Source organism: Lycium barbarum, chromosome 1 (genome assembly GCF_019175385.1).
Source record: "Lycium barbarum isolate Lr01 chromosome 1, ASM1917538v2, whole genome shotgun sequence".
NCBI classification, from domain to species: Eukaryota; Viridiplantae; Streptophyta; class Magnoliopsida; order Solanales; family Solanaceae; genus Lycium; species Lycium barbarum.
The window spans coordinates 9,119,101-9,131,109 of record NC_083337.1 but is presented as its reverse complement, the minus strand read 5'-3'; the positions used below and the strand labels follow the sequence as shown (position 1 = coordinate 9,131,109).

At 32.9% G+C, this 12,009-nt stretch overlaps 1 protein-coding gene across 1 annotated transcript; it reads left to right on the top strand.

The window, feature by feature from the left end:
- Window positions 1–10,731: 10,731 nt before the first annotated feature.
- LOC132609305 (dof zinc finger protein DOF4.7-like) lies at window positions 10,732–11,373 on the top strand. The gene has a single exon (XM_060323219.1). It carries the CDS (start codon window positions 10,732–10,734, stop codon window positions 11,371–11,373), a length of 642 nt encoding a protein of 213 aa, XP_060179202.1.
- The last annotated feature ends 636 nt before the right edge of the window (window positions 11,374–12,009 follow it).

Here is a 12,009-nt window from a genome sequence, read left to right as displayed (position 1 = left end):
GTGGAGCCTGCGTACTGCTCATCTTCATCCTTTATTCCAAAATTTGATACTCCCTCCGTCCTATCTTCCTTTGACTTGACATGAAATTTAAAAAATAAAAAAACACTTTTGAAATTTTAAAATGTGTGGTTCAAAATAAGCTTTAGATATCTGTGTGACCGTAAATCATTTTATAAAGTTAAATTGTTTCTAACTATAAAAGGAGAATAATCTTTTTAGGACAAATTAAAAAGAAAAAAAGAATAACTTTTTTGGGACAGAGAGAGCATTACCTTTGGCTTCTCTGGTTTTCTTTCTCTTTTTTGCTTTAACAGATCAAAATGATTTCTAAAGGCGACTTTGCTATGAAGATTGGGGAAGGAGCATACAAATGGTAGTATCAATTGGAGTATGAAATGTTCGTTAAAATGAGCCCCAAATAGACAATATTGTTTACAAAAGAATATTAAATTACAATGCTTTATTAATAAAATATTTTTAAAAAATTATATGGCATATGATCGATGGTGAAAGCGTGGTGGTGGCTGTTTTGGTTGCCGGCCGGGATAGTGTTAGGTGACGGTGGTGATTGTGGGGAGGAGCTAGCGGTGATGATGACTAACAGTAGTAATTAACCATTGTTATTAATTGACTAGAACGCTCTCTATTTGCAATATATTCTAACTAGAAAAATTGTTCGCGCTTCGCGCGGCGATAAAAATATCAGCCAATGCCCTACAATAAAAAGTAAATATACAAACAAGTGTATTGTCACAAATCTCTAAGACCTCTAATTAGTAATGCCGAAGGTGATACTCTTTGATCAACTATTTGTTAGTATATAAATATAGTCATAAAACTATGAGTTACGTTTTTAATTAAATATTCTCGTAAGGTTGATCGTTCTTTCCCAAATACTTAAATCTCATTTTAAAGATTTTTAATGTGTAATATCAAAACCTTCACAATTTTACAATAAGACTGTATGAAAGTAATATGTATTTGTTATGCTTTTCAAGTAGCAAGTGCCTCGCAAAGTCTCTCCTTAAACTTGAGCCAATGACGGATCCAAGATTTTATAGTCATGGGTGCTCACTTCCTTTAACATAAAGTTCGTACCAATCACACAGTATAAGTGCATCCGAACTCGACAATGAAAGTTATAAGAAACCTACGATTAATATATCCTTACCAAAAGAAGACTTCTAGTGTGTTGTACTTATACCCAAAATCTCTAGCTTTAGTGTGTGCTCGGTACGAATAAAAATAGTTTTAGAAAAATAAGTGAATATCTTACTTATAAAAATACTAATCTTATTACGTTATTTGTTTTTTTCAATTTTCGTTCTGCGATCGACCAAGAAGCTGGAGAAGCCAAGAAGGGTTTCTTTGGTGTTTTCTTTCTAGAAACCTACTAATGTTTTTATGATTTAGTTAGTGAATGAAATATAAAATAGGAAAAGTGAATAAACAATAAAGAAGCAATAAGTGTGAAAAAGGTATAAAAAGAAGAGTTAATGTATTAAACATAAAAGAAGAAGTTTCAGTTTGCGTTATTTCCATTAAAAAGAAAGATCATTTGCCTTTTTTCTATTTAAAAAACGTTGCAGCATGGTTCCGAACCCTCGCTAGAAGGCACCAGCGCACTCAAGCTTCAACTTCAGAACCAAAGCACCCATCAGACTTTTTGGTCAATGGGTGTGCACGATTGCAATATATCCAATTTCCAGTATTTTCTATATACATATACAAAGTTTTCGATGGGGTCAATGGGTGCTCGAGCACCTGAAATCTATACGTGGGTTCACCCTTGACTTGAGCAAATCATCAAAGTTGAAGTCATTTTACCCAACTTCATACATTTTGCTACACATTTGTTAGCATCATTGATTTGTTTCAAATGTCATTTTTAGAACATTCATTTATCAACTACTTCCGGTGCTTTCATTTAGCACTTATACATAAATCTAAACTAAACTAATTAATTTTCCTTTCAAGAACATCAAATGTAAAAATTAGTCAACATGAATTTTATTCCCATTAGATTGAGAAACAAAAATAACTTCATGATTCTTTTAACATCCTATATAAAATTATTTGACGACCCGTAAAGAAATTATTTCAGTTTAAATATTAAACTACACATTTAATTAACTTATTATAATTGAAATTGAAAATTAAAAGATAGAAGATTAAGGAAGCTGATGAAACGTAAAAGTTCAAAAACATATATTCGACTACAACCACCTAAGTTCTAGACTAAAGAAGTTCAAGAAGAGTGGAGAATATTGAATGGAAACCCATATAATAATGATAAATGCAACAATTACCATGTGATATATGTGATTCCTGAAAAGAAAGAAAAAAAGTGTAAGATTACCATTTCTTAATGGACCTCCATATATTACAATCTATAAATTTACACATTTATTTGCCATAAGTAAATGATAGAATTGTCATCCTTATTTTCCCCACTGTCCTTCCCCCTCCTCGACTCCCTTGGCCGCTGCTAAATTTATGACTTTACCTCTTTGATGGCGTGCTGCATTGTCAGTTTTTTTTTTTTTTTTTTTTGGAATAAGAGAAAAACTGTATGAATTAACTTTGTGGGTTGTCATGTCACTGATAGACTGCAAATATTCTAATTAATCCACTTCAGAAAATATATTGAACTAAAAAATCATCAATTTATCTTAAAATTTAGATTTTTATCAGTTTCACAGCCGTGGCTCATATGGGAGAGAACTTTCTAATTTTAGAAACGTGACTAAAAAATTCAATTTTTTTGAAAAATTTCAATTAATGTTCGATAAAAAATTACGATCACAAGAACAAAATAACAGAGCTTCCGCCATTTCCTTCAAGAAAAGATGGTAAATAAAAAGTCAAATATACACAAACCCCGACATGCGCACACACAGAGGTGGAGCTAGGATTCGAATCTTGTGGGTTCGGGTTCTAATTCTTTAAAGTTATTGGGTTCTTGATTAATAATTTGTACATATTTGACAAAAAATTTACTACAAATATATGGTTTGGACAAAAGCTACTGGGTTCGGCCAAACCCACACCCGAAGGGCTGGCTCCACCCCTGCGCACACATATACACACTGACACACATACATGTAAAATCTATATGTGTAGGTTGAACCCATCGGGAGGGCACATGTGGTTGATAATATTTTTCACTTAGACACCTAAACTTAGAGATGTTCCTATTGAGCACCTACGCTGTCCGGAATTTGTTCCAACTAGACACTTTTCCCTGAATCAGCCAAATTTGCGTGCAATACACTCGCTGCTGGCATGACAAATGACGAATAAAATGAGGACATGTGTCTTTTTGAGTTTAAAAAAAAATATTTTAAAATCTATTTAACAAACAAAATAAAAATTAACATTCTCAAAAAGAAAACAAAAATTAATCTACACGCAATTAGAAAAAGAGAAAGAACACATTGAAAATTCTGAAAATCAATAGTTGTTCTTGGTGTTCTTCACCATCTTCATGTGTGTTCGTGTTCCAACAACGATTTTAATTCAAATTTTCAAGAGAAACCCCTACACATCTGTTATAACTCTAGTTAAAAATTTCCCACGAAGATCAAAGACAACCCCAACATTAATTTCTCAATTTTTTTTTATCAAATCAAGTAACCCATTTTAAATCTTCAAGCTTTCCAAAGACCTTGATGCAAGTCGAGTTGCCTCAAGGACATGTAGAGAACTGTCCCGGGGATTCCAAGTGTGGATGATAGCATAGGAGGATGGATTGGAGATGGAAGAGCATCGAAGTGGCTAAATGAGTAAAGGAAGGATATGATTGCAAAAGAGGCCACTTCCTAAATTCAAGACTTTCATCTCCACAAGGCTAGCCAAACAAGGCCCTTGTCTCATTAAGTACATTTATGTAATAATGTAGTTGTCTTTTTTATTGGCTTAGTATAAATAGTAGCTCAAACATTTCATTTAGGAGCTTTTTGATGAATTATGAATATTGAGTGTTTTAGGGTTATCTCTAGAGAGAGAAACTTGTGAGAGACCTTTGGTAGACTCTTGTTGTTTAGTGTTTGTTGAGAGATTGGTTGCTTGAGAATTCAACCCTTGAGGTCAACTTAAGAGTTTGGTGTTTCTTTTGATGATAATTTAGAGGTCTTAGTTTTTTATAACTTTGGTTGCTAAATTGAGTCTAAGTTGTGTCAAATTATCTATCTCTTTAATTTCTTGCATTCTATTTTTGTTTTCGTTTCCGTTATTGTATCAGACCTCATTAATGGTATAACCATAGTCACCACTACCAGAGCATTTTTGCCATTATTACAGATCATTTTTAAATTTTTTTTGACATGTAAAAGAAGCCTCAAAAGTTTGCCTTCTGGGATTTCTAATTTTCACAGTTCTCAAAATTTGTAAAAAAATTCCGGATTGCCATGTTTTCCGAATCATTGAGCAACTAGTATGAGCCTGAAATAGTTCAAAACATTAGAATCATTACATTTGTAAACTGGAAATAGATCTTCTTCTTGTTAAACTTGTGTAATCAGATATGCCTCTCACACCCATTGTTCAACAGAATGCCGAATCCGTTAACTTCTTTGTGCATATGGCTATTATTGTTGTTGCCCAGATCAGCATGTACATATGAATTGCAATGGTGGAAATGGTGGTGGTGAGACAGAAAAAAGAAGAAGAAGACAATCAAAAAGAAAAAAAAGAAAAAAATCTATTTCTATTTATTTTTGTGGCTCTTCACGTACCTATATTGGGTGAAATTCAGTCTATGCCAACTCAACAAAAAGTGTCTAATTAGAATAATTTTGGGTAGCGTAAGTGCTCAATAGGAACATCCCTAGGTTTAGGTGTCTAAGTGAAAAATGTTGTCAACCACAGATGTCTCCCGATAGGTTCAGCCTATTATGAAACAGCAGTGACAACAATAGCCATCAAAACTAAAAGCATAAGCAGAAATAAAAAAATGTTATGAGATCAATTAACCTTAGTATTAAGAAAAATCATGGGGGGAAAATGGAGAGCTAGTTTTTTACTAATATATATGTTAACATGAAAGAAAAATGAAATGGACAAAATGGATGGGTGGAGAGAGGTGATCAAGATAGGTAGAATCATAGAGCAATAAAGAGGGACACTTTTTTGTATTAGGAAAGGCAGATAAGTGTGGTAAGTATTCAGTATATACAAATAAAACAAAGAAGGTACGTAAATATTCAGTAATTCCAAAAGGAAAAAAAGTATACGCTGCAGTGAAGCCAAAACTTACCCAAAAGCTTAAACTTTACATCTTCTTAATGAAAAAGAGATTGTAGTAGAAATATGAATGGATAGAGGATAAGCATTGTCAGGAGCATGATGGGGGTGTTTGTCAGTTTCACCTCTACTAATATACAAGTTCTTTACGTTTTGCATTACTGTATGTATGTTAATGTGATATAAATATGCATTGTTACGAAAGATTGTAATGGTCCATAAATATGGATTATGAAAGGTTGTAACGGTAACAGCCATTCTTGACTTTTTTTTCATTAATTTATGAATACTATATTAAATATTAATCAGAAAAATGAGATAAGAAGTTTAAAAAATGAGCAAAAAGATAAATATGATCCTTGACCAAAGACAGGTGCCACATCATCTCTTCTATACCTAGCTTTACTATATATGTAGATTTCCAACTCACACTCTGATTTAATACAAGAACAATGCCAGACATGGTCATGAGAAGTTGAAATGGTGGAAAAATGCTATTTGAAATTGAAAGCTATCATTTCTATAGCCCTTATTTGTAGGGATAGAAGGGGGAATTAATAATATAGTGAAATGTAGTCATGGATATGGTTTTCATCATTAATATTCAGCTGAAAACTGAAGTTGTCATCATCAATTTTGGTGGGACGGACATGATTTCTTACCCTTCATCAAAAGACTCGAGTTTGAATTTGAGATTGGAAAAAATCTAGATAAGGTGCGCTTCCCCTTTAATGGAATTTAAGGAACGTGAATCCAAACTAATTGTAGCCTCAAAGCAACTACTGAATGCTGGATGAAAAATCAAACAACAATGAAAAAGACAAGAGTTCCACTATCAGAAAATCACTAATTTATGACGAAAATTTCCGACGGAACCCGTCGGAATTTGGTTTATTGATAATGTTGCCAATGAATTTCCCGTCAAAAAAAACCATTATCGACAAGTCAAATATATTCCGATAGACCATCCCTTGGAAATTTGTGATTTTCTGGTAATTGTTGGCCACTTACATGAAACCATGCTTTCCTGCAAAGCCAATATGTTAATATGTATACGAGGACAATATAATATTGCATGTATCAAGAAATGATCGTAACTAGAGTACTAGACACAATTGACACTTGTGGACACTTTTAGAATAGGACTGTAGCAGCCAAAACAATCATCATTTCACCATTGAAGGCAATGACCAATTGGAATACTATGTGTTATGCACAAGTTTGAAATTTATGGATGATAAGGATCTAGCTAGCTATTATAGCTAGACCCTTTGAGCTATCAGTCATTCTGAGTATTATAGAGGATCGATCACTTGTCCCTAAAAATGGGTTTGATAATTAGTTATTTTGGGGTAATACTGTGAAAAACAATTTGGGGTAATATAATGAAAATTCTATGATTAAAATTCCCTTAATCGCTTAATGTTTAGGTTATGAAATGGCAAATAATACCTTGCTTATGCGTGTATATGTATCTTGGACGCGATAGATTATTTTTACATAGACTCGCTCTCTAGCTCTTAAATAGCTAGTCATACGAGCATGTGTGTGTTTATATGTGCATGCATATGTACTTTTTCTTAATTATGCTTTAATTATAATTGATAACGTATAATATAAATGGTAAATTATATAGTATCTCTTTTCAAGTTAAACATATACTGATAAATGATAAGTATAATATCAATTTTCAACTTAAACATATAGCCGTCGATATGATAATTCCTACATCTATTTAAAGATCGTTTAACATATTGCATATTGTACATGGCATTATTCCAGTCGTTATGTTTATATATATTTTTTATTAGATATATATACGTCACGGGGTATACACATTGACTATATCTAGCTTTTCACTCTTTTCCTCTCACATAATTTAGATGGAGGAGATAACACTCAAGACTTTCTACGAGATGGTATTCTCTTCTCTTATCATTTATCCCTTTCTGGATTAGGTGGTCCTTAACTTCTCATGAGACATAGTTTTGCCCGAGCTTTCTTTGGCATACACAAATATCTAAGCTGAAAATTGTAGCAAAGTAGTAATTTATTTACGGTAAATGAGTCAGTTTGCACGCACTTCGACTATCTTACTAGGTACATATTTGACGCTTGCATTGTACCATCACATACACCCAGAAACTCCGTCTAACCCTACTGTTTCCCAACAACACATATTTTGGATAACTTTGCCCAATTAAGATTAGACTGATGGGAATAAATCACCTATCTTTTTGGTCTATATTAAACCCTAAACACCGACAACAATTTCTTTTATAAAAGAAGGTTGTACCAACAATGGCCACGAGGAACCACGTTGTTGACAACTATTTTTCACCCTATATAAAAGCATAATATCATAGTATCCAACTTTGTACATATCAAACTTTACCATCTAATAGCATCAGCATATCATTCATCACCGACCATTCCCTTCACCTTGTAGGATAATGGTACCAAAGGGACTAAATTACAAAGAAGTGGGGCTACATTTAGAGAATTAAGGCCCAGGGACGGTGGTGGTACGCTTTCTTTTAATTGCTTATTGGCCCCATTACTATTTCAATACACTTACATTTGTCAAGCATGGACGGTTTGTATAATAATTTAGCATATGAAAGATCACCTTGACTCACTCTTACCCAACAAATGGAACGCACTGTTGATGGTTCACATTTTGCCACGTCCACTTTTCCTCAGACGTAATGAGAGTCAGAAATTTCGTTAAGAGTATCAAGAGGTGTTCAATATTTAACTTATATATAGTATGATTTATTTTCAATGGAGGATGTTCAATTATCAAGAGGTGTTCATATATATATATATATATATATATATAAAGTAGGAGTAATATTTAACTTATATATAGTATGATTTATTTTCAATGGAGGATGTTCAATTGACGATCATTCGCGGACTATACCTCACCCTATGTCACAATTAAGCTAGTACACAAACACGGGTTTAAATTTAAGATCATAGGATTTTGATAAGGCTTTACTTCCATTTGGCCCGGAGATGGTTTGCGATTCATTGATAAATCAATTTTGATTCTCTATTAACCAATAATGTGAAACTATTAACATGGTCAAAATAAACTGTTTGAAATCTAGAGTCTAAGTGTTATGTTGTAGAATACCACAAGTTTGATAGAATCATCAATTTTGACTAATTACGTACACGCAAGAGGTCTTTTTTTCCAAGTTCTTTTGACATGATTATATTATCTTAAATGACCTGTGTATTTTACTAAAAAAAAAAAAAAAAGCAGCACCCAAAGGTGTGGCTTAGTGGTCAATGAAGTGGGTTGAGCATCATGAGGTTTCAAGTTCAAATCTCAGCAGAGACAAAATACTTAAGTGATTTCTTCCCATCTATTCTAGCCTTGCATTCTTTATTCATACCAAGCTATGTAATTTAACCTTAAAAGTCATAAATTAAATTAGAAATGGTCATATAGGATAAGAATTTATGTAAAAGACACATTTCACACATTTTCGGGATAAATGTAACTTGCGTTAAGTGGGCATATAGAGCCTGTTTGGATGGGCAGATAAAGTGTTTGCTACAATTTTCTCTAGACACGCGTATCAATCAAAAGTCAAAACTCTCTTGGACCATAGCAGCTGTTCTCAAGTGATAGAGCTAAAATTTTTCTCCAGTACCCTTGGGATCCGTTGGGCCATGCAAATTTTTCACCTTTTTCCGGAGAATGTTTTCACTTTATTTGGAAATCTAACTGTTGGCTATGGAAATTCCAAATTGAAATTTGAAAAACACCTAAAAATTGGTTTTACTTTTTTCACTTTCAATATATTCAAGTAACCAAATATTCTTTGCAAAAACTATAACCAAACACAATTTCATCTTCAACTCCAACTTCAAAATCCCAAATAAAGTGAAAAATATTTGATTTTCATGGCCAAGCGCCTACTTATTATTGTTGTTGTTTGCCTTCTACATATTGATGTATAGGAATAGATTTAACTTTCATAAGTCTCAAAGAACTTTTACAACTATTAACTCGTCTATTTAAATCATATTGCAAGTAATCTCCAATAAAATGGGATTACTAATATTATAAAGTATTTTGATAATGTAAAATAAATTAGACTATTAAATCCCTCTGCAAGTATACGCGCACACAAATATTAAAAAAGATATCTTTTTTAAGTAACTAAACAAAAAGAAGGAAAAAACTGCCGCTCGATAGAAATTCTACTATAAGTCGGTCATCTCAATCCTTATGCAATGATCACTTGACCAAGGACACTTGTCTTTGGGAGCCAAAGGCCCCTACCACCGGTTGGCAAGCGAATGGCCGTTGCCTGCTTTGCTTCTATCCCGGATTTTGATATAGAGGTGTTTAGTTATAATCTAGAGCACGTAGCTTCGTGCCACTAGCTTTTCAACCAATCGTGCGAATGATCACCATCCTAATTAAGAATGATTTTTAATTGTATGCTCTGTGTAGAAAATATTAACACAATAAGCTCATTTATAAGATAAATATAGGTAAATTTTTTGATAAGCATTAGTTAGTAATCCAATAAAAAAGATAACTAACTTACTATCACATGTTTAAGTCAACCGATAGTACAGAAAAATCTTTATAATGTTAGTGTATATAACTTAAATCTCACAGGACCTTGACCACCCTCATACAGGGTTGGCTCAATGATGTTGGTGGCCTAAAGCGAAAATATATCAAAAGGGTCCTAAACATATTTCATAAAATTCATATAATTTATAACGAGACACAAAAGAACCACCAATTTTTTTATCTAACAGTAAGAGCACGCACATCACAATTCCGAACTTTACTGTAAGCAAAAGCATGGTAATTAAGTGTAGCAAGGTAGAAAAACAGGCCTATTATTCATCGAGTTTCTAACTTTGTGTCACTTGCTTTAGTGATTTCCCAGTTAAAAAAGATGACAAATTTACTTGATTTCTGATGCATGGATCAAACATGACAAAATTAAGTAGCTAATTTAGAAAAATTGAAATTAAAATCATGAAAGAGAAATGAGTGTACATAGAGAAAGAAAAAATAGAATCAACAAGGAATATTAGTATACTATTTAATTTACTGAATTTTTTTACGTTATTTATTCACTCATTTGTACAACTTCAATCAAACTAAAATAAAATATTAAAATTCTTAATTATTAATATTAATAATAATACATAAATTATGTGTTATATATAATAAGTAATATAATACCTAATATTTGTAGTAATTTTGGGGCACCAAATATTTGGGGGCCTAGGCTTCATTTGCCTTACCCTTAAGCCGGCCCTGCCCTCATATTATATCTTCTACACAGCACACCTCTTCTCCCAAACAAAAAATACAATACTCATAGTATTCTTCAGGTTCATATCTCTTTTTGCACCAAGATCAATAGGCTATATAGCAACTACATCATTTTCTAATCATCAATTCTTGGTATTTGGTTTATATATAATTGTAGATTAATTATGGGGCTGAGCACTAAACCAACAGAGTCCTTGAAGTGTCCAAGGTGTGAATCAACAAATACAAAATTTTGTTACTACAACAATTACAAAAAGTCACAGCCTCGCCATTTTTGTAAAGCCTGTAAAAGGCATTGGACTCAAGGTGGCCTTCTTCGTAACGTCCCTGTCGGCGGCAGCCGGAAAAATAAGTGGCCGCTTAAGATCACATCAATAAGCCACAAAATTTTCAAACCGCCGCGCCCTGCCCCAAAAACAAGTGACATCACAAGGGAAAAGAGTGATTCTCAAATGGTTGTTGTTCAAAGTAAGGAAAATTATGATCAAAATATTCCCTTGGTCACTAGTAAAATTGATGAAGAGAAAAATATATTTGAAAATTTCCCTTCATCTTCACTACCATATGATACAATTGACACCTCTATAGGGTCGATTGGTACAATTCCATGTTCAAATATTTATAATTACATGGGAAATCTTGATCATAGTACCATGGACGAGTACTCAACTATTACATGGCAAGGTCCAAGAACAAGTAGTGTCAATGATAATTTATCAAATTATTGGAATTGGAATGATATCGAGGCATTGGTTTCAGCTGATGATTTCAATATTGCATGGGATGACACAGAGATCAAACCATAAGAAAAGAGAAACGTGGATTCACTAGGAAAGTTTGTTTATAGGAAAGTTTAGGGGAACTTGTGCCCACTTTTTAAAGTTTTTGCACATGTATCCACTTTGGACAACTTCAAACATACGGTGTCTGAAGTTTCATATGGCTGAAGTTCAGGCACATATATGTGGCTGAACTTTAGTCATTTTTGCCTCACGCTGCTATTTTCCCTCCTTCAGGTATATATAGTTGAAGTTTATCCCTTTTTGGTTGAGCTTCAGCACGACTGAAGTTTATAATATAGTAATTTTTAGTTGACTTCAACCATTTTTTTTGCTTGAACTTCAGCCATATGTGGCTCAAGTTTACTCAATTTTGTCTTACTTCAATCATTTATGTCTGAAAGTTCATGCACATATAACTAAAGGTCAAGCAAATATGACTGAAATGAGGCAAAAATGATTGAACTTCAGTCATATATATATGGTTGAAGTTCAAGCAAAGATGACTTAAGTTCGACCATTTTTGTCTGAACTTCACTCATATATAACTTCAAATATTTATCTGAAGTTCGGTTTTGTCAAACCGAACTTTAGACACCGTATAACCGAAATGGATATGTATACAAAAAATTTAAACAGGTGGATATAAGTTAAATAATGATA

Bases quoted from the DNA above. Each gene is read 5' to 3' on its own strand.
- LOC132609305 (XM_060323219.1), top strand. From the start codon at position 10,732: ATGGGGCTGAGCACTAAACCAACAGAGTCCTTGAAGTGTCCAAGGTGT.